The sequence below is a fragment of the Parasteatoda tepidariorum genome, chromosome 5, assembly GCF_982258835.1.
Source record: "Parasteatoda tepidariorum strain Cologne lab strain chromosome 5, Ptep-v5.0, whole genome shotgun sequence".
Taxonomy (NCBI): Eukaryota; Metazoa; Arthropoda; class Arachnida; order Araneae; family Theridiidae; genus Parasteatoda; species Parasteatoda tepidariorum.
In genome coordinates this window covers 26,459,791-26,483,624 of record NC_141759.1, presented here as the reverse complement: position 1 = coordinate 26,483,624, position 23,834 = coordinate 26,459,791, and the positions used below count along the sequence as shown (strand labels likewise).

The 23,834-nt window shown below is 32.3% G+C and overlaps 1 protein-coding gene across 1 annotated transcript; it reads right to left on the bottom strand.

The window, feature by feature from the left end:
* Nucleotides 1–180: 180 nt before the first annotated feature.
* LOC122269427 (uncharacterized) lies at nucleotides 181–5,433 on the bottom strand. Its single transcript, XM_087162703.1, has one exon. The coding sequence runs from the start codon at nucleotides 5,431–5,433 to the stop codon at nucleotides 181–183; it is 5,253 nt and encodes a 1,750-aa protein (XP_087018829.1).
* Nucleotides 5,434–23,834: the final 18,401 nt, after the last annotated feature.

Genomic DNA, 23,834 nt, shown 5'->3' with positions numbered 1-23,834 from the left:
TTAAAGAATAAAAATTAAATGAAAGCAGCAGCAGTCAGAGTCACGTGACACCAACTATAAAAACATATTACAATCTCTAACATACTCCCACCTTGCAAAGTTAGGCTTATTGAACTTTGCAACCAAAATTTTACGAAAGTTGGAACTTTAAACTACTAGAGCTAAAAATAAAAAGAATGCTCATAAGTCCAACCGAACAGGAACTTTGATGATTCTTCCCGACTTAGTTTTAGGAAAATAATTCACCTCTAAAGCTTCATTGTTTTCTACAAAATCGTCAGTCCTTCTAGCAGCTTTTAAGACCTCAATATCAGTTTTGGTAGACACTTCTAATGGGTAAAGCCTTTGAAATGGACGGATCCTTTCCCCCTTACTGGTCCTCAGTTTTGCAACTCTAGGAATACCATCTTTACCAGGAAAAATTTCTAAAATAACTCCAAGTGGCCAATCGATGCGACGGACATTGTCATGTCCTATTAACACAACATCACCAACGTCTAAAACGTTATTTCTTCTTACCCCTTTGTGGACTAAAAGAGCAAGGTATTCATTTCTGAATCTTTGTCTGAGATTTTCACGTAGCTTCTGTAAATACTTTATTCGTTTTATGAGGCAAGATCGGTCTACATTATCTAGATCTGGTGTTTCGCTGTTACCGCCACCGTGAATAAACATTTCGGGTGTCAACGGTACTAATTCATTTGGATTATCTTGTATGTAAGTGAGTGGCCTTGAATTTATTACTGACTCACAGTCACACAATATCGTGTAGAGTTCTTCGTAATCGATGGTATATTTCCCTAGAACTCGACGTAGCAGTTCTTTGAGCATTCTGACCATTCGCTCCCACCACCCACCCCACCATGCTGCGGTAGGTGGAATAAATTTCCAAGTGATTCTCTGAGCGGTTGAGTATGCGGCTATTTTGTCCCAATCTAATGCTTTCAATGCTCTGTTGGATCCCACAAAATTTGTGCCGTTGTCGGAATAAAGGATTGAAATCCGGCCTCGTCTGGCAATGAATCGTCTGAGGGCTTGGATATAAGCATCTGTGGTGAGTGATTGTACCAGTTCAAAATGGACCGCTCGGTAAACGGCGCACGTAAATAAAACGATCCAAGCTTTTCCTTTTGACTTCAAGTAGAGAGGACCAGCATAATCTACACCACTTACCTCGAAGACTTTTGTCAAGGTAACTCTTTCTCTAGGCAGCGGAGCGAAGGGAACTTCAACTGGTTTAGATTTGAAACGCTTGCATGTCACGCATTTAGAAATGACATCTTTTACTAACTTTTTAGCCTTAAGAATCCAAAACTTCTCCCTAAGTCTGACAAGTACGATAGAAGAACCAGCATGCATTGATTTCTCATGCTCTTCTCGTATTAACTTCATAGCGAAACTATTACCAGGTAAAAGAATGGGAAATTTAAAATCTTCAGTTTCATCACTATTTACAAGTTTGGTTCTTATTCGCAGTAATCCCTTTTCATCTCTAAATGCTTGCATTTTGTTAAGAAACTTCTCATCTTGAAACACTTTTAATTGCATGGATTTGAGCACTTGAGTTTCTGCTTCTTTGAATTCTTCATAGCTCAAGTTACCTTTTAATTTATTTTCATGTGATGTGTTATGTATGAAACGAAGAATCCATGACACCACTCTGATGTTTCTACTGTAAGAGGAAAAATGATCGCTCCATATTTCTGTAACTTCAATATTTACAATTGAAGATACGATCGTTCTTCTTTTTTCTCTAATCACTTCTTCTTCATTGACATCTTCCTCTGAGTCGTTAGTTGGCCATTCACGGGATGAAAGGTACAACCAACAGGGACCCTCCCACCATTTTGACTGGCACAATTGCTTAGCTGAACAACCTCTACTTGGCCGATCCGCGGGATTCAAGGATCCAGGTACATGTCTCCATGCTTGAACTGGTGTCAGTTTCCTAATTTCTTGAACACGGTTCTGTACGAATACACCCCACGTTTCTTCTCTTTTCAGCCAAGCTAACACTGTGGTGGAATCTGTCCAAAAATACACATTGTGGGTTTTAAACTCTTTTCGTACCTCAGTGGATAGACGAGCAGATATTGTGGCACCAAGAAGTTCTAATCTTGCAATTGTTGTCTCTTTTTTCCCACAAGGGGCAATTCTTGTTTTACTTTGTACCAGCTGTACATAAACATTAGTCATATAACAAACTCGCAGAAAGACTACTGCCGAATAGGCATACTTGCTTGCATCACAAAAAAAATGAAGTGAAATATTTTCAACTCCCTTATCGCAGTGCAACCATCTTGCTACCTTCACATTCTTCAAACATTCAAGCTCATTTAACCATCTTAGAAATTCTTCGCCCGTTTTTTGATCAACTTCAGCGTCCCAACCAATTTTAGACTTCCACAAATTTTGTAACAAAAGTTTTGGACGCATCATCACTGGACAGGTTATCCCTATGGGATCAAAAACTTTGTGTGAAGCTGATAAAATATTTCGCTTTGTGATCACTTCATTCTTTGTTTCATTAACATCAGGAATATTTATGGAAAGAGTATCACTTTGTCTGTCCCATATCATTCCTAGAATGTTTGTTGACCTTACAGTGGATTCAGCGGGATTAGTGAACTCCCACCCTCTTAAATCAAATTTTCTTTCAGCCATAATTTCTGTGGCAACTTCAATAAACTGTTCTAACTCTTGCTCAGTTTCAACACTAACTAAACAATTATCTACATAAAAACTGAGTAGCAGTTGGCGGATAATGCCTTCAGGATATCTTCCATTTCCTTGTGTGGCTTCATCTAGTTTGTTTTCTAAGTGGTATCGTATGGTTGACGCAAGCAAAAAGGGACTACAAGAAACACCGAAGACAACTCTTCGATGACGGTAATGTTTGAGCTCACCTTGTTCGTCGTGCCATAGAAAACGTAGAAAATCTCTATCTGGCTTATGGAGACCTATTTGCAAAAAAGCTTTGCGTATATCTGCTGTTATGCCGAACTTATGGAGGCGAAATCTTGTCATTATGGAAGGAATTAATTCGATCAAATTTAGGCCCTTTTCAACACAGTCATTAAGACTGGGATGACCCTTTTGTTTAGACGAAGCATTAAACACCGGCCTAATCTTTGTTGTACTGTTCTCCTTCACTACGTGACGATGTGGCATATAGTGACAAGTCAATTTCAGTTCTTCTACAGGAACTTCTTCGATGATGCCTTCTCGTTCCCATTCTTTGAAAACATTTCCATATTCCTCAAACAAATTTTCTGCTTTAAGCTTCCGAGTTGTTACTTGCAACCCTTTTAGTGCTAAATTAAAATTGTCGGGCAAAGGCAAATGTACGTCAAGCCAAGGTAGACTAACAAGGAAACGTTGATCTTCAACTTTAACAGTCTTTAAGAAATGATCTACCGAAGCGTTATAAAGTTCTTTTTTAGTCTCCTGTTCTGATGGATCCTGTATCCCTATGGTATCCAATGTCCACATATCTGATATATCCATTTCTTTCACTAAAAGAGAAGTTACCAACATAGAATTGCATAAAGATGTATCGCTTTCAGGCACTTTTCCCGACAAAGTCCAACCAAGTAAAGTTTCTATGGCGACAAGTCCACAAGTTAATACTTTACGCTGACCTGTCATAAGCTTCCCTATCACGTCAGCTCCAAGAAGTACTTGTACAGGTAGCAATTCATTACCAATATCTGATAAAGTTATCTTCATTTCCTGAAGCTCCTTGATCCACGGACCTGAAGTTACAGGTGTAATGTTATCACATATAGAAGACTGATCCAAAGCTTCCATGTTACAAGTTATGCTGCTTTTAGGATTTCTTAATCGAATTCTATAACATGTGTGTTCATACTTATCAGAGTTAATACCACCAAATAAAGAATGTATAAGTGTTTCTTTTCTTACCGGAGTATATCCCATTTGTTCCACGAGACTTTTCAAAATATACGTTTTTTGGGATCCGGAATCTAATACAGCTCTCACTAGAATTTCCTTGTTATCTGAAACCAGTTTGATTTTTAATGTCTGAAGAAACACTTTGGGACCATAAGTAATGTTAGACATGTTAATCTCAGAACTTTCACATTTCTCACCACTTTCTCCTGATTCTTTACCTCGGGTATCTAGCTTCTCACACATAAGTGGCACATGTCTTTTACCGCATACAATACATTTGATAAACATTTTGCACTTACGTACTGGATGACCAGGATTCAAACACGCAAAACAACACTGGTTTTTTCTTACTATATCTTGTCTCTCGGCAAAACTCATCCTTTGAGCGGTGAAACAGTCTGAGCTGGAGTGCTTTCCAGAACAAAAAACACATAATTTCTTTACCTCTTTTGAAGCCACAGTAAGTAAATTGGCAGCTGTAGGCACTCTACCTGAAATCAAAGGCTTTCCTTTTTTCTTAAAAGTTTGGCGATTTTCACTTGAACCCAAACCAAACCCAGCCATGGCTAAATTTATTCTTTCCTCTCCTTCAGTTTCGGTTTTCAGGAGATTCATCAAATTGTTCAGTCGTTCTTTAGCATCAGTTGAAGCTGCGTAAGAAGGACTTCTGTTCCATGCTTTCAGGAACTCTTCTTGAAAACAAGATTCAACCATTGGATAAAGTATTGAAGCACATTTATCAGTTGTTACTCCTAGTGTCTCTAAAGCTCTAAGGTACGATTCAAGCTTATCATAGAGAGAAGTCATTAAAATTTTTTCATTTTTCTGAACCGAAATTATTAATCTTAATAGTTCGCGAACATAAACTTCTACCAAAAGTTCATCTCTTCCAAACCGAGCTTTCAGACTATCAATTACCTTGGCGTAGTTAGCTCCGGTTGGCGGAAAGCTCTCTACAACTTCTCGCGCTCTAGATCCGCTTACAGTAGCTTGAATAAGGTACTGAAATTTATTTTCGGGAGCAATATCTACATCTTGATGAATCTGTTGGAATTGGCTCCAAAAAGGTAACCATTCCTTGATATCCCCACTGAATTGTCGAAACTCTAATTTGGGTAAATTAAATTTCCTCCTAGCACTAGTAATCATAGAATTTTCGGACTCACCTGCTATTGCCACTGGCGAGTTTACTTGAATTCGCGCCAACTCCAGTTCATGTAATCTTATTCTTTCCCGTTCTTCATATTGCTTTTGCTTTTCATCACATTCTAACTGTTTTTGCTTTTCTTCATATTCTAATCGTTTTTGATTCGCCTCTGCCAATTCTTTATGCTTCCGGTCACTAACAGTTGTTACCAAAATATCTTCAACAAACTGTGGATCTTCGGAATACTGCTTACTTTTCAAAATTGCTTCTTTCAGTTCCGATATTGTGACCTTTTGTGGTAATGTTGCGCCAATTTCTTCAGCGACGAACAACAAATCTTCTTTTTTAAATCCTTTTGCTGCTTGAAACATTGTTTCGAATCGGAAAAAATGTCCTGTCGCGGACGCCAGAAAATGTAAATTGCAGCAAACAAATAAATTTCACGGACGCCTTTTTAATGTTATTCAAATGAACTACTAGTTCTACAGATGAATAAACAGATACAAATTAAAACTTAATAAACATTTATTAATTCTAAAGCAATCTCAATTTAGTGATATTTTCAAAACCTAACTAATTCGAACACTAAATAATCAACACAAAACATTTCAAGAAGGTTGCCAACATAAAAACCAAAGTTAAAGAATAAAAATTAAATGAAAGCAGCAGCAGTCAGAGTCACGTGACACCAACTATAAAAACATATTACAATCTCTAACAGGTGTAGAAGCTCCCTTGGCATTTAACATGCCAGTTGTCTCTAGTACTTCTTTACTATAAGTATTTTGGTCTACAGTCATGGAACCATCTTCATTTCTGGTTATTCTGATAGATAGTAGATGGTGTATTTCACCCAAGTCCTTAACTTCAAAAACAGATTTTATGTCTTCTTTAAACTTTTGAATTGTAGAATTTCTACTAGATACAATAATTAAATCGTCCACATAAACCCCAACTATCAATTCTATTTCCTTATTGAAGTAAACACATGGATCTGCTCTTGATCTTGTTAAGTTGACTGATTTCAAGAAACCATCTAGACATAGGTTCCACTCTCTACCAGACTGGTGGAGACCATACAAACTTTTCTTCAGCAAACAAACTTCTTCGTAGATCTTTCATTTAGATTTAGCTGCGGCTGCTCCATGAAAATTGTCTCATCCAATTTTCCATTTAAGTAGGCAGCTGTAACGTCTAGTTGGTGGACTTGCCAATCTTGCTCAACTGAAAATGCCAATAATGTCCTAATAGACTTTGATTTTATTACTGGACAAAAGGTTTCTTTATAGTCTATTCCTTTTACTTGGGTATATCCACGAGCAACTAGTCCTACTTTGTATCTTTCCACTTGTCCATCTTTATCAAATTTTCTTTTGAAGACCCATTTGCATTTTACTATTTTTCTTACCTTTGGCTTCGGTACTATATCCCATGTTTCATTTCTTTTTAAGTTTTCTAGCTCTTCTTTCATAGCTTGCTTCCATTCTTCTGCATCTGGACTAGTTAAAGCTTCTTCCAAGGTTTCTGGATCACTTTGAAGAGCTTTCTTGGACACATTCTTTAATTTTCAACTGGATTCTTCTTTACTTGTCACTCTGTTTATTTCTGGAGAAGTTTCTTCAAACATCTCAGAACCTTCCATAACATAATCTTTAGTCCATTTAGGAGCTGTAATTTGTCTTCTAGATCTATTTCCTGTCTGCTCTGTCTTTTCTACCTTATCTTGTGGATTTTCATCTACGAATTTCTTCTCTTCATGTTCAGGTATATCTTCAACTTGTTCAGGAGGCAATGCTATTATATGTTCTGTCATGGAGGGTTTTTCTTCAAATACAACATCTCTAGAACAAATAACTATCTTCTTTTCTTTGATATAGATGCGGTTCCTTTCGTCTACATCATATCCAACAAGGTAGCCCTTTGTTGCCTTCCTGTCCATTTTTCTTCTCTTTTGAGCTGGGAGGTGAGCATAGCAGACGGATCCTATGATGCGCATATGTTTTATTCTTGGTTTCTTGTTCATCCACAATTCATAAGGACTTGTATTAGGTACTGATGATTTTCCTGTTCTGTTCAATATGTAAATTGAAGCCTTTATGAACTCTGCCCATAAAGATGCTGGAAATTTTACATCTCCATTTGAATATTTTAAAGTTCTAGCCATCTCAACAATGATCCGGTTCTCTCGTTCGACACTGCCATTTTGTTGAGGTGTATATGGAGCAGATAATCTTTGAGTTATCCCATATTTCTTCAAAATTTTCCTGACTGCTTCACTATCAAATTCCCCTCCATTATCACTGATTATTTCCTTAATGTCATGGCCTAGAGTTTTAGCATGTACTATAAAATCTTCAAGAATATCTTTTATTTCTGACTTTTGCTTCAAGAAGAAACCGTACCTAAATTTAGTAAAGTCATCCTTGAAGACAGCAAAGTATCTAAATTTTCGGAATGATTCATCAAATGGACCACATATGTCTGTTGAGATCAATTCTCCTGCTTTTGTAGGTTTCTTCCTCCTGTCGAATTTTAAACGATGAGCTTTTCCATAGACACAAGCTTCACATAGTTTTGTATCAGCCTTGACTTTGACATTTAATTCTCTTTCAATGATTGATTTTATATGTTGTTTATCTTGATGGCCATATCTTTCATGATAAAGTTGAAGAATTGAATCATTACTTACAGTCATGTTCACATCAACTTGGGTTTCTGGAACTAAACTTTTCATGACTGCCTTGAAGAGACCACCTCCAACATTTCGTATACCATGTAGTACTATTTCACCATTAATCTTTAAATAACAATTTTTGAATGTAGATTCAAATACACTGTTCTGATTTCTATCTTGAGTTGCAGGAACAGAAAATAAGTTTTTGCTAATTTCTGGTACATACCAAACATTTTCTAAGTTTTTGACTTGATTCTTCCCATTCACAGTTGTCATTATTTTAATGGTTCCTTCACCAATGGCTGGTAAACTTTTTCCATTTGCTACTGTAATACTATGAGGAATTTCAAAGTTTTGAAAATCAATAAAACAGCACTTGTTATTTGTTACATGTCTTGAAGCTCCATTATCAATGAACCAGTCTTCAGTACTTGTTTCAGCAGAAAATACTTCATCATCTACAGCCAAAAGTGTCATGTTTACAGCATTGTTATTATTACCTTTACTGATATTTGGATGGCTTGGTTTGGGAGGTCTTCCATCTGCTATCCATTTCTTGTATGATTTTACCCAATGCCCTCTTTGATGGCAATAATTGCACTTACTGCTGCTCTTCTTGCCCGAAAATGACTTGTACTTTAGATCTGAGCTGGCTGCTAGAGCTTCTTGATCCTTAATTTCTGTAACTCTTGGATCTTTCTTTAATTCTCCTTCATGTGTGCATAGTTGCGTTGTTAATTCATCTAATGTTCGTTTTTCATCACTTAATAGTAACCAACTTGACTTGAAATGGCGATAATTTAGAGGAAGAGTGTCCAAAATTTTGCAAATTAGCAACATTTCTGGTAGCCGGTTTTCATTTTTACTCTGAAGACCACTATTCAAATCATTCCATAAATTTTTGAGCTTTGATAAATGAGCTGACATATCATCATCCGACCAACTAAATTCAAAGAATTGAAGACAAATGTTATAGAGCTGGTTGTCAGAAGAATCTTCAAAAATTTTCTGAAGTTCCAGCCAAACTTCTCTTAAGCTATTAAATCTCATTACCTTTTGTAATGTGTCTTCTGTCATTGAGTTGGTTAACACCACCATTGCACAGTTATTTGCCTTATTAAAATCTCTGAGATCATCCTTATATTTCTTTTTGATAGTTTCAGAAGCTGTTGGCTCAGGCAGTTCTGGCTTGTACATCTTTCTTTCAACAACTTCCAGAGCATCTGCATGATAATTCAAAACAAACTTAATTCTGTATTTCCAGATTGCCCAATCACTTTTACCACTTAATGGTTTCACTTGGATTTTTCCTTGATCCATTACTTAAACTAACTGCAATTGCTGACTTTCGGAATATGAATTAACTTAGCACTAACACTTCCGCTTAACTATCGCCAAACTCAATTATTTCATTATTTTAACTTCGCATAAATAGCTTGCTGGAGCCCATAACCTGTTATTTATGATTTAGTGGAATGATTCACAAACGATTCAACTTGGTTAAATAAATAATATATTAAGCAAAGAAATTACACATTACATACTGCGATACATTTCGCCGTTCTATAAAAACAAACGACAACAAAAAAAACTGTTGCCACACGGAAATGTAATCATACAAAAAATAAATAATTATAACAAATTAAAATATACCAATATGTCATTCCCTCACTTGTCCCCACTGCTGATTTAAAAAAAGAAAAAAATTGTTTCTGAAATAATTTTTTTTTTTTACAAATTCGTGTTTTTTATTTCAGAATACTGAAATATAGAATTCAGAAAATCAATTTTATATTTAATTTCTGACAAAAATATTAACACAGCACTATTTTAAACTTTGTCCCCAGTGTTTCGCGTCATTCCCTCTCAACAATGTTCTTATCACCTCCAATCTTCTTGGAATAAAAATATTTTAATAAAAACTTTAGAAGTTAACAACTGGCATCATAGAACAAAATTGCAGTATGTTTCCATCTTCAACTTAAAGAAGCTTTGCTGTGGAATAAATTTGAATGAATCAAACCAGGTAAAATTTTTTACATTTGTCATTCCCTCATGTCATTTTTTAGAGTAAAATAAAATACAACTTCATCGAGAAAGTGGATAATTATATGTTGCTTTCTTGTATGAATATAATTGTATGTGATTGACTTCAGAAATTAATTAGGCCTAACTGTTATTTTTAAATTTCATTGAATTCGTCATTCCCTCACTAGTGTATAAAGTGAGGGAATGACGCTGAAGTGAGGGAATGATTCAAGATGAGTACATTATCAAATTTTTTTTGTTCAATCGTGCCAGCCAATTTTATTTCCCAAACCTGTAAAAACTATTAAATATATAAGACTAAATTATAATAAATATTAGATATACTTAGTATGTTATCATTTTCAAACTTTAGGTAGATGTAACTTAGATAAAAACATGTATTAAAATAAAATATCATTCCCTCACTATTAGTGTCATTCCCTCACTTTTTAAATAGTGAAAATAATTAATTTACTTATTAATTAATTTGAAAAATAAATTAAAAAATTTATAAATTAATTTATTAAATTAATTAATTAATTATTAATTATTATAAATTAATTAATTATAAATTAATTGTTTAAAAAATTAATTAATTTAAATATTAAGTATAATTTATAGGATATATACTTTCTTTATAATGCCATTACATATTTCTATTAATATAAGAAGTTTCAGAGCTTTTTATTCACTTTATTTTTTGGGGATTTTATGAACTGAAAAATGACAGTTTTCGTGAGAATGACCCATATATATATATATATATATATATATATATATATATATATATATATATATATATATATATATATATATATATATATATATATATATATATATATATATAGATTATAGCAATTATATAATAATAAATTATAATAATTTTATAATATAATTATATGATAGTGTGAATAAGATTCTACAAAATAAAAGAAAAAGTAATTTTGACGGAAATCCTCAGAAAAATATTTGAACATACGTACATACATCTTAGCTATAACTTGTAATTGGTAGAGTCTTATGAAATTTGCTAAAAAGTCAGATTTTGTTAAAAATATCTTCGAAATTCTATCATTCTTTTATGTTTAACATCCTAAAACAAACTATGTTTAAATTGTAATTAAATTTTTTTAAGAGTAAAACTTATTAACCACATCGATACTTTATCATTAAAGAAAATTACACATGTAAGTTTTTCTTTTATGCTTTGAATTGTTAAGTTTAATTAAAATAACATTATTGTACCTTAGAATTTAATTCGATTTATTCAAGTGTAATTGTTTTCAAATAAATATACAATCTTTAGTAATTTAAATAATTATTTATGGTAGAAGTATAGCATTTTTAAAAAATTACTATTAGTTATATTTTTGCATTTTTTTAAAAAATAATTAGCTCTAGTAATTTTTGAAATTATATTGTTTATTAATTTGAAAATTGAAATGTATTTTACGTAAAATTTTTTTTTTCTTTTTACAATTTTTAAAGCATTAGAAATAAAGTGTCCATGAATTTATAAAAACAAAATTAGTTGAAATTCCTTCACATCGTTCCAATTAATTCATAAAATAGTAATAAAAAAATATTACAACTAATTTGGAAAACGTGTTTGAAAATACCTTCGCATTTCTTAATAAATCTATGGTTCAACTAAATCGCATTGTTTTCACATTGAATTTATTTTGTCAATCATATTTACCTTCTCAATCGCATTTATTTTCTTTTTTTCTTTTATTTTTTAATATTTTTTTAAAGATATGGTACGCAAAATTCAATTCTAATCTTAAAATAATCATTACAAAAATTTTGAATGTTAAGTTTGTTTACAATTTGACGTTTAAAAATTGTAAGTCATTCATGAGCGTTAATCACTTGAGTGCCCCGGATATTTATATCAAATACACATTCTAAATGGGGGTGCAATTGAATGAGTTTCAAATTTCTGCGGACGATAAAGAATCTTCTAAATATTCTTGTTTTAATTGAGTAGCAGTGTCTCAAAAGATAATCACCACCTCCCAATGAAGTAACCGAGGTTCAAATCCCATCGTTTGCTGGTTTATACGAATTTTGCTTCCCACTCACACTGACTACAGGGCTGACGTAAAATAATCAGAGTAATTGACGGCTCATGAGTTACAAGCTCCGTACCGTCGGGCTAACCATGGACGTTTTCTTGGTTTTATTCTTTATATAATGAATGGAGAGTTAGTTACATAAAAAAGTCCTCTATGAAGGTAGTTTGTTCCAATGTTTGATCCATGAGTTCCATTGTTTTCTGGGTTGAGTTCATAATTACAAGGCTTCAAAGTAAGACATTAATATAGTCGTAAACTCAGAATTGGGTTGGCCTGTTCCAGAGTTTGGCGTCGATTACAGTTATCGATTGCAACTGTAATTGATTACAGATAATTACTGCTATGTAATCGATTACAGGTAATCGCGATTACAAGTAATCATAATTTTTGATTATATCAAAGTAGAGCAAACATTTAATCGATTACATTTCTCAATTACAGTCATCAATTACTTGTAATCATGATTACAAATTTTGATTACATCTGTCATCGTGATTACAATACTCAATTACAGTAATCAAATGCTTTTAATCATGATTACAAACATTCATCATTTTGATTACAACTGTAATCGTAATTACATAACCAATTACTGTAATCAATTGCTTGTAATCGTGATTACAACTAATCAAAATATATTATTTCATATAATCTAAATATACGATTACAAGACTATTGTATATTTGTATATGATTATATTTTACAGTATATAGTACAATGTAGCGCATAATGATACATTTTGCACGCATTTACATACAGCGTATGTATGAATGAATACATAGCTAAAATCTATGTACACATGAATTGATCTAATTTGTATGTAGATAAATGCATATGTACAGACATTTTAGTTGCACACATATGCATACACTTATATTGTATGCATAAAATATATGTACGTATGCATATAGCTAATAATTACGTATGCATGTGCAAACAATGTCGGCATGTACATTTATACGCAATGAATGTATGCAATTTATGCAAATACTTGTTTATGCAAAATGTCTATCCATGTTTATGTAAGGATGTATATACAAGTACTTATTGTTTGTACGAACATACATACATTGTTTGCACAATGTATGCATGTTTCATTGTTTGTAAAATGTATGTATGTTACAAACAATGTAACATACATGCATTGTTTGTACAATGTATGTACGTTACATTGTTTGTAAAATGTATGTATGTTACATTGTTTGTACAATGTATGTCCCATGCACCTACACATACACGATATATACATATTCAATGTATGTCCCATGCATGTACGATTTATTTATGGACAATATATATAGATGTATGTAAATTTTTTGTATGTATGCATACACATCATATGCATGTCCAATGTATGCATGTTCATATGTTCAATGTATTTATCCAAATATGCATAGTACATTTGTGTACGATTGTACGTACATTGGGCGTATATATTGGGCGTGGCAGCAGAATTTGTGTTTAAATAGTTAATTTTTTTATTTTGTAAACTTTTCCGTCTGATTTTGCTAACAATTTTGTAAAAATATTTCGAACATTTATTTAATATGCCACTTATACTATTTCGTGATGAGACTATTAAAAAGTTATTAAATTTCACAGAATTAAGAAAAGTTTAGAACTGAATTCATTACCGCTTAATAAAATATTTTGCCGAAAGCGAAAGAAGATTGAGGGAAACCTCCATGAAAGACCACATCACATGTAGCCACCAGTATTTGTGACCACCTTTTTGGGAGGGCACGGAATTTTTTCAATTGACTTAGTGTTGAGGAAATAACCTTTAGAAGAGACCATTAAAACCTCTCCCAGTGACCGGGCAATTCTCTGCACGAAATGCGGGAAAGGTTAAATAAGGAAATACGAAAAGTAATCAAAACTAAAAATATTAACAAAAGAAATAGATTACAATGTATTCAAAATATTTGTGAGAGGCTCTTATTTTAGAGAGTTCCTTTTGACAATGAAATGATTGAGATCTGCAACCTCATTTTTCAATCAGAGAGGCTCTCATTTAGAGAGCTCCTTTTGACTATGAAATGATTAAGATCTGCAACCTCATTTTGCAATCAGAGAGGCTCTTATTTAGAGAGTTCCTTTTGTCAAAGAAATGAATGAGATCTGCAACCTCATTTTGCAATAAGAGAGGCTGTTATTTAGAGAGCTCCTTTTGACAAAGAAATGAATGAGATCTGCAACCTCATTTTGCAATAAGAGAGGCTGTTATTTAGAGAGCTCCTTTTGTCAAAGAAATGAATGAGATCTGCAACCTCATTTTGCAATAAGAGAGGCTGTTATTTAGAGAGCTCCTTTTGACAAAGAAATGAATGAGATCTGCAACCTCATTTTGCAATCAGAGTGCACTAAACACGGTGCTATCAATGATATATTTTTAAAGTTGAAAGTTAATAAATTAGGAAAAAAAAAGTTATTTTAGAAAAAACTAAGCATTTCAAACAAACAAACTTCATTTTTTAAAAGCTAACTATTTTAATGATATCAAATTGAATGCAAATTTAAGCAAAAAACATAATTGTTTATTTATTTAAAATAGTTCTATTATTCATAATTCGCAAATTTGTTTTTACACATAAGTAAAGGTCATTTTTATTGACGGTAAAATTTTGCTCATGGATCCGGTTTTCATGACGTCAACATAAGTGGCATTTCCGCTCCAAGAAAATGAAATTGAGAAAAATTAAAATTGCTTGCGAAAAATCGAGTATCTTCGCTAACATTTTACAGTCAATGAAGGTGCCTCTAAGAACAACCAACCTCCATTAACGACCACTCCATTAACGAAGTTTCACAATCTGGAGGGGCATTCCCTCCAACTACAAAAGAATTTCCATAGTTTCAGAAAAAACTTTTTCTAGTTGTAGTAAAGATAATGTATTGAAATTTTAATAAATAGGATTTAAAAAAAGTTTGTCTATCACTACATATAAATAATTTATACAGATATGTTAAATCTCTGATAAGAAAATGTTCATGTTCAGAAACTCCAAGAAAAGCTCACAGAAATAGAAACCTGGTGCCTAGACTGGAAGTTTAAAGTAAACGGCCAAAAATCGAAGCTACTAATCATTCAACATAAAAGAAAAACTATCCTCCCCAAAAATCAAGTTGTACTCTTTAACGAAACGATACCCATAGTCAAAACAGCATAATATCTTGGTCTGGTCATAAACAGCAAATTTAATTGGAAAGATCACGTCAAAACAGTTATCAACAAAGCACAAACAGCCTGCCACAGATTACAAATCCTTCTTCAGAACCCTAAAATGGAACTCAGACTTAAACGTTTACTTTACATCTCGATGATCCGTCCCATCCTGACTTATGCATCTCCAGCTTGGTGCAACATCTCCACATCACTCCTTAAAAAACTCAAAATATGCCAGAATAAAATCCTCAGGAAAATAACAAAAGCAAGATGGTTTATCCGCAATAAAAACATACATAGCGACCTCAACATAGATTTTTTAGATCATCACATTGCAAAGCAAAACTTCAGATTTTTTGAAAAGACCATATATTGTGACACCGCAGGATTCAACGAAATTTTTACTTTCGAAAACTTAAGAGAAGACATAAACCTCAGGCCGATTGCAGCTCATTTTTGTAGTGACATAATTTTAACTAAAATACAAAATATTTGATTTCCTTTTATTCCAATTACAAGAAAGAACCACCTTAAAGATTAAATACAAGATGAATGGGAAAAAGGCCACTAACGGCCCCAGGCGCCCAGTTATATTTCGATGATGAGGATGATGAAAATGTTCATGTTCGGAAATTTTAATAAAGCTTTTGCACGTATTTTATTTGTTCTAAAAATTTCAGTTTTAGTTCTGTACCACTGATAATAATGCCCAAAACTCTATGGAAGGAGGGTTAATTTTAAAACTATCAAATTACTTCAAGAATTTGGATAACTATAATTTCATGTTTTATTTTTGTACAGATATCTGTTTTGACTGATGGTCATATATTGAGATGGAAGCCCAGGCTTCAAATAGTCTGAAAAAAAGTACCAATTGTTATAAAAAATAATTTAAACTTGGTGGAATGGTTTCGTTAAGTTTGCCGAATTCATTTATGCGTTTCTTTTTTCTTTTCTTTTTTTGAAACTATTTGACCGAAAATTTTCACATCCTGAAACATTTTAATAAAATTTTCAAATTATTTTGTAGTAATTACGAAGTTGAGATTCGACTTAATAACTTGTTTTCTAAGGCGAAAACTTTAAAGTCTTCTTCGTAAGCAAAGTTGTTTAATATAATTGCTTGCATTCTTACCCAGTTTGGAGGTTGAAATGTATTTTTTCTAGATTCAAAATATTTATATCATAGATGTTTTTGTTATTAATTTTATTGTTTGAAAAGACGCAATGCAATTATTCCATTATTTTTAGTTCTAAAATGACATTAAATTATTTTATTTTTACAGCTCTTATGGTGGGAAATAAACGATGTTATTGCCACTTGTGGATTTTATTATTAAAGAAGGAGACCTGGGAAAAACAAGACAAGGATTGCAGGAAAACATTTGCTTATTATTTAATAGACCAGCGAAAGTAGTAAGGTTGCATTTTACCTGTTTGAAGCAAATATGTGTTTATTATCATTATTTTCTCATTTTTCTAGCATTTAGACGGCTATAATTAAAGTATTATTCTAACAATTTATGATGTTTGTTTTTATTTTAGAGAATTCTTCGTAACATTCTTTCAAGAAAAGCTTTATGTAATTTTCAAAAGAAATAAAGGGAAAAAATAGAGTAATATGAAGTAAGGAGTATAATAAAATGAACAAATTTAGTACTGTAATTATTTAGCTGATGTATTTGCTTCATAAGAATTTTATTCTTAAACAGAGTTGTGGCGCATTTCAAAAGTTTACGAAAGTTGTAATAACAATTTACATTTATCCTAGTAAGAAATTCCTTTTTTAGATTTTCCTCGGAGCTACAAACTTAGATCAAAAACATTAGTCAAACAACCCATTGGTAACTGCTTCCTCTGATAATATTAGAAACATATAATTAGGTATTGATAAATAATGCTCCCTCCGTCCAAATTAGTTGTTACATTTAGGACGAAAATTTTGTCCCAAATTAGTTACTACATTTAGGACAAAAATTTTGTCCCAAATTAGTTGTTACTTTTAGGTCAAACATTTTGTCATTTCAGTAGATGTACATTTCAATATTGACAATTTCAAGTAGATGGAGTCATAAATAACTTCCAATGCAGTTAACCGGTTAACGCGCAGCGTCATATATTTAGGACAGTTCCTCTTTTCAAAAACATTCATTGTGGTGGGAAACTTTTTTCAGCATTTTCATTTATCTGGGTGAATTAAAAGATTCTCAAATACCACAATGATTTAGTTATTTCTGATTAGATCTAGAATTATAAGGAGCAAGTACTTTTTGATCTATCAAAGACTTTTTGAATGCCCTAACAGTAGAAAAAACAATTAATTTCGAAAATATATTACACCACTTTTTCCATAAAACCACTTTTTCCATCATTTCAATATGTAAATTCGGGACAAAACGGGTTAATTTAATCGACATGAGTAAAAGTATTATCCCAATGAATTCGCGATTTATTAGTTAGAAAATAGTCACATGTTATTTCTAGTAGAAAGGTTCTGGTTTGACTTGAAAAAAAACAATGGGCTTGATTTATAAGCGTTCAAACCCTGGAATTTTAAACTAACTGATTAAAAGAGGGAATGTCTGAAAGTGAAAATAATATGTTCTTTAAATAATAGTAGAGCACCTTAAAATCTCTGTAAAATGTTCAAACAGAATCATATAATTCTCAGTATCATTAATCCATATCTGCCAACTCTTCCGGATTTTCCCGAAGATTTTGTTTTCACATTTAAAGTGGTAGTAAATATATACTATTTTTTTCTTTTATAAACTTAATTTTGAAATGATTTTGATCACCACTATTCTTACAAAAATTAAGCACACATATTAATATGCGTTACTATCATGGTTGTCAACTTAAGTTTGCTCATATACAACGTATTTGTTTGCTTAGAGTTGAAGTTTTAATTCCATTTTAATACCACTGGGAAAAATGATAATGGAAGGGATTAAAAGTTGGCAGGTATGAATAATCTGTACAAAAGAGCCTTGATGGCTCAAGGGAAAGAGCGCTCGTCTTCCAATGAAGTAAACCGAATCGAATCCCAGCGATGGCTGGTCGATACGAATACCGCATCTAGCTTGCGCTGATCACAGTGCTGAAGTAAATTATCCTCAGTGGTAGACGGATCATGGGTTAGAGTCCCCTTTCCAACAGGCTACCCGTGGGAAGTTTTTGTAGTTTTCCTCTACATGTAAAGTAAATGCAGGTTAGTTCCATCAAAAAGTCCTCCACGAAGGCAAATATCTGCCAATACTTGATCCAGGAGCTCCCTTGTCTTCTGGATGAAGTTCAAAATTACAAGGCTACGGAGTTCAAGATTAGTAGTCGTAAACCCAATAATTGGGTCTTCTGTTCAACGATGGCTATAAAAAAATATGTACAAAAGTATACAAATGTAGTGTCTAATTTGAGACAGGGGAGTTATTGTTTAGCAATAGGTTTCTCAATTTGAAATGTGTAGTAGTAGTAAATATATTTCATGAAAATACAAATAGGTTTACCTTATAAACTAAAAAAAATCTAGATTTGCTTACAAGTAATTTACAGCAATACATAGTATGACTGTCTGATTAAAAAGAGAAAAAAAACTTAGAATTTGTATTATAGAAATGGTCTTGTAAAGCCTGTAATATGCAATATTTAATATACAATTTGTACCAATATTTAAATGACTGCAATTGATGATTCCCTCAATATCTTTTGCGGAAGCTTAACCCTTTGCAGAAATCTTTTAAGAGGAAAAACTAAGAATCACGAGATCTCTATCCCGTGAGTAGTAGGACAAAGGAATAAATTTTTTTGTCGGCATTTGCCGAAGTAATTAAAACACGTGTGTTTAACCTCTGACGTTCTTAAGTCAGTTTTGACGGATAAGTTTTCTCCTTATCCAATAGATGACGAAACTTCCATTTCGTGAACAAGATTGACATGGACTGATTAGTAACTTAGTTATTAAAATCTCATACAAGATTTCGGAGAGGTCAAGACATTTGTGTCCAGCACAGATTAATAAACGCTTAAATTTCCTTATAGTTATATGAAATCACGTGAATGCGTTTATATAAACTTTAAATGGTAGCTGACTTTAAAAATGGCTCAGCTTTAGTGCCAAACTACCATTTTACCTAACTATGGCATACCTGACAACTTTTAACCCTTTCATGGATGATATTTCCCAGTGGTACTAAAATAAAATTTAAATTACAATTTTAAGCAGAAATAGTCGCTAGATTTTGAACAAGCTTAAGCGGATTACTACACAGTATTACATATTAATATATATACTTAATTTTTTTAAAAATAGTGGTGGATCAAAAATATTATAAATTAAATTTACAAATGCAAGGAACATATAGAAAGCATAGATTTTACTACCAATTTAAATATAGAAATAAAGTTTTACGCCAAATGCGTAAAAGTTGGCAGGTATGTACTTGGAATTTTTGATAGGTAGTGGTTGAAAAATTGCTTAAGATGAAAAATACTAAACTGAAAACAACTTTCATTGCAACTGGAAAATATTTTTTTACAATGCGGAGCTAGGTGGCACCTCTGAATTCTGTTAAAAGTTCTGTTAACTGTTGGAAGAACTTCGCAAAGGGTTAAATGTATTATCGCCTACTTCCAACCACACCCTACGTGTGAGAGAGGTAGGGACACTCAATAGTCACTCGTGTGAATTTTATACATTCGTGGTCAGGATTATATTATTAAATTGTATAGAAACTGTAGCTTTGAAAGAGAAACCGATTGGAGATATGGAATAAGCGATGCGAAAGTATTTAAGATCTGTTAAAAATAATCTTATGCAATAGGGAAAAAAAGTATTTTGCAGTATTATTCGACACATCCATTCGTAATCACCAATTATTAGAAATGTAAATACGAGGGTTGTAAATTAAATAGTTGCAACTTAACCTTGAAACTCACAGAAGGGCGGGCATGCGTAAATAGGGTATGGGTGGGGGGAGGTGGCACTGTTGTCGATGTGTAGAGTGCAAAAAAAAGTCGATTTGCTTAGAAGGGTAGTTGTTGTGTGGCGTTAAAGTGAGGAGTTTCGTTTCCATCGCACTAAAGCATGTTGTGAAAAGGCTTAATGACGAAAAACGACGAGATGCTTGAACCCTTCGTTCTACTGTCCTATACGGTAAAACATTTGCTCCACAGGCTTCCACTAATCCTCGCTAGCATTCTGCTGCATTTTTCCACGGGCAACCTCGATTGTAAGTCACGACCGCTGATCACCTTTTGAAAACATGCTTTAGAGCGATGGAAAAGAAACTCCTCACTTTAACGCCACACAACAACTACCCTTCTAAGCAAATCGACTATTTTTTGCACTCTACACATTGACAACAGTGCCACCTCCCACCACCCATACCCTATTTACGCATGCCCGCTCTTCTGTGAGTTTCAAGGTTAAGTTGCCACTATTTAATTTACAACCCTCGTAGTTAAAGAGTAATTTAAAATTATGCAATTACATGATTTTTTAAAACTATATTTGTAGCCACAATTTAATTATCAACTTATAATCAGTGCTAGTTCCCAATCACATTTTTCAGAAAGTACTTTTTACGTCATTACGAAACAAAACTGTAATTTTATGTATACCATAACGGAATGGTACTGAAACTGGTGAGAAAGTTATACCTCACTAGTTTTAAGGAAGAGTATCAATGGCTACCAAGGTTTTTTTAACAGTTATAACATATAGAAATTGGACTATTTTTATTATTTGTAATTTTTTTTTTTACATAGAGAAAGATTTTACGAAGTTGTAGTACAGTAAAACTTACGGCATGAAGAGAAATAGGTTCAAGCTACTTCATCAATATTTAATTGAAGAATAATCTAACTCTTGTATCTTATATGCATGATTTTGGATAATTGATTTGTTGTGGTCATCAAGAACAAATTATGATTTAACTTTTAAAATACAGTTTTAAATTTTAATACATGAATATTGCTACCAGTAAATAAACTTTTTCTAAATTTTTTCAGCAATATTAAATTTAAGATATAAGTGAGATAAATTTTTGAACTATAACACGAAATATTTAAATAATAATAAAGATAAATTTAATTTATAATTTTCTGGAAAATTTTGACCAGATTTCTGTACGGAGAAAAATTTGGGTAATATTATGAATATTTTCGATATGATGATGCGGGGTGGTCAACTTTTAATCAGCCAAATCATTTCAAGTATAAAATCAAATTTTTCAACAAAATGTTTCAATATAGAACCCTTTTTAAAGATAATAATCTGTAATAATGAAAACATGAGTAATTCAAAATGACAATATGAAGTGTAAATAGATACCAAATCAGAGCAACTATGACATTGTAAAATTTCTATTGCGTGATATTTACATCAATTCTTAATAAATGTAAGTTTAATTAATGATTTTTAAGAGTATTTTAGCCGAGATTCTATACGGTGAAAAATTAAATCACTGGGAAATATTAGGAATAAGTTTGGTATGATGCGTGGGGTGTCAACTTTTACGAAAACAAATCATCTCAATATAAAAACCTAATTTGCCTATGCATAAAATGTTTTTTATAGATAAACTGATTAAAATATGCATAATTCAAACTGGAAAGTATGAAGTGTAAATAAATATCAAATCTGAGCAAATACGATTGTGTAAAATTCATATTGAGTAACATTTACATTAATTCTTAATAAATGTATACTTAATAATTAATTTTACAGAGCATTTTGACCACATTTTTTGTGCGGAGGAAAATTTAAACACTGAGTAATGTTAGGAACATTTTCTATTTGATGTAACTTTTTACTAAACTTTTGGCTTACTTTTACGCAGCCAAATCGCCCCAACTTAAAAACCAAATTTTTCCAGACCTAAAACGTTTCTATAGAACACGTTTTATTGATAGAAGGCATTGAATGACATTCATTTAATGTGCAATTAAATGCTAAGCAATTACTTACACTTAAGTTTAATGAATGTAAGTATAATACCTTTTTATTCAAAAACGAACTTTCCTACTTTACATCACTTAACTGCATTTATGAGAAAAACCTTTTTTGATGGATGGCGCATGGTATTTCCTTGCGAACCAGAAAAGTATTGCCACGAGTTGCCTTCTGATACAATTTTTTTCAATTTTAAGGTATTACATCATTTAAGAAGTAATGTACGGCCAAAAATGCAAGACACGTATATCATTACCTCGTGTCTTTTTTAATTTTGGGGGTTACTTTCCTCAAAATGCCATTCATGTGAATTTTCTGAATAGAGTAATGTGATATTAAATGCATAGATTTCATTTAACTTTAGCCATTATGACAAAAGTTCATTTAAATTATGACATACTGGTGATTTTATTTTAAGTAAGGAACTGATCAGTAAAACTTTTTTTTTCTTGGCCATAGCTCAACTTGAGCGTTTATGAAAATGGTCATAGTTTTATGAGTGCGTTTGAAAAATTGAGATACGTAGTCACCAAATCTTTCAGATTTTCCAAAAGATTTTATTTTTCTGTATAAAATGATAGCAAAACCTTTATTTTTTTCTTACAATCTTGGATTTATGGAATTAATTTAGAATGAGAATTACAATATGATACAAATTTAATTAATACACGCTTCGAATAATTTTTATTACATTAAAAGAACTTATCAGAGTAACGATTCATATTTTTTTTGTTAATTAAATATCAGAAAAATATTATGTTCAATAATAGAATTTTTATTTTTATTTTTTTGGTGGCTGGGTGGCGCAGTTGGTTTGTGGTCGGCCTTCTGAGCCGAAGTCTGCGGGTTCGATCCCCGGCCCAGACACCGGATTTTCGGGATGCAGAAAATCCTCAGTGGCCATGTCGTATGAATATGCGGCATGTAAAAGATCCCTGGAGTGCCTTATTGGCTCCTTGCACTTGCGGCAAAATTAAATTCCTAGTGCACTTTAGCATCCAAATAGAGTCTCGGTGCTGCCATCTAGTGTGTCAGAAACTAGGCGGCCAAATTAACATGACCAACGGTATCTCAACCATTGTGGTGGTCCTGAAAGAGTGGATACCACCTCTGGAGAACGCACTAGGTCTGCTCATCGGCAAGACCGATTGTGCACTCATTGGAAATTAAAAAAAAAAAAAAAAAAGTTATAGAATTTTTTATTAACTAAATTTAACATTTGTCTTAAAACTTATTTAAATGTACGCTGTTTCGAAACAGTATTTAGAGAATAATACAGTGTTATTGTCTGAAGACAATAACGCTGTTTTAACTGTAACTAACTGTAATCTTGTCTAAAGATAATAACGCACACACTTTAGATTTAAATGTTGCGAAGAAACTAGAAACATCGACGTGAATGAGAAATCTCGTACCTTCGTCTTTACCTTCATTTTGTCTTTTACATTAAAATCTGTGTTGCTAAATATGATTATAATATTCAATTAGGGCTTGATAAATTGCAAGTAAACACTGACATTAGTAATTTCAAGTAAACGTTAACAAACATAAATAAACTATAATCAGACGTAAACAAGTCGTAGTACATTTTGAAAACACGTGAAACCTCCCCTGAATATAAACGTAGTTTCAATAAAAATAAGGCTTGTTTTTGACCTTGTCATTATTTTCTGTTTTCAAAAATTAATGGTAATAGTAATTCTCCTTGAGTAACTCAAGGATGTTACGGACAACTAAAATGCAAAAAAGAGCTAAATAATAAAAATCAAAATTTTATGAAAAAAGTTAAAATTGACAAACTTTTTCTGGTATATTTTTTTCAGTTGAATTGAAAAAAATACAAGGAATGTTTCTGTTTTAAATATAAATAATTT

Excerpts from the sequence above, each read along its gene's own strand:
- LOC122269427 (XM_087162703.1), bottom strand. The coding sequence starts at position 5,433 with ATGTTTCAAGCAGCAAAAGGATTTAAAAAAGAAGATTTGTTGTTCGTC.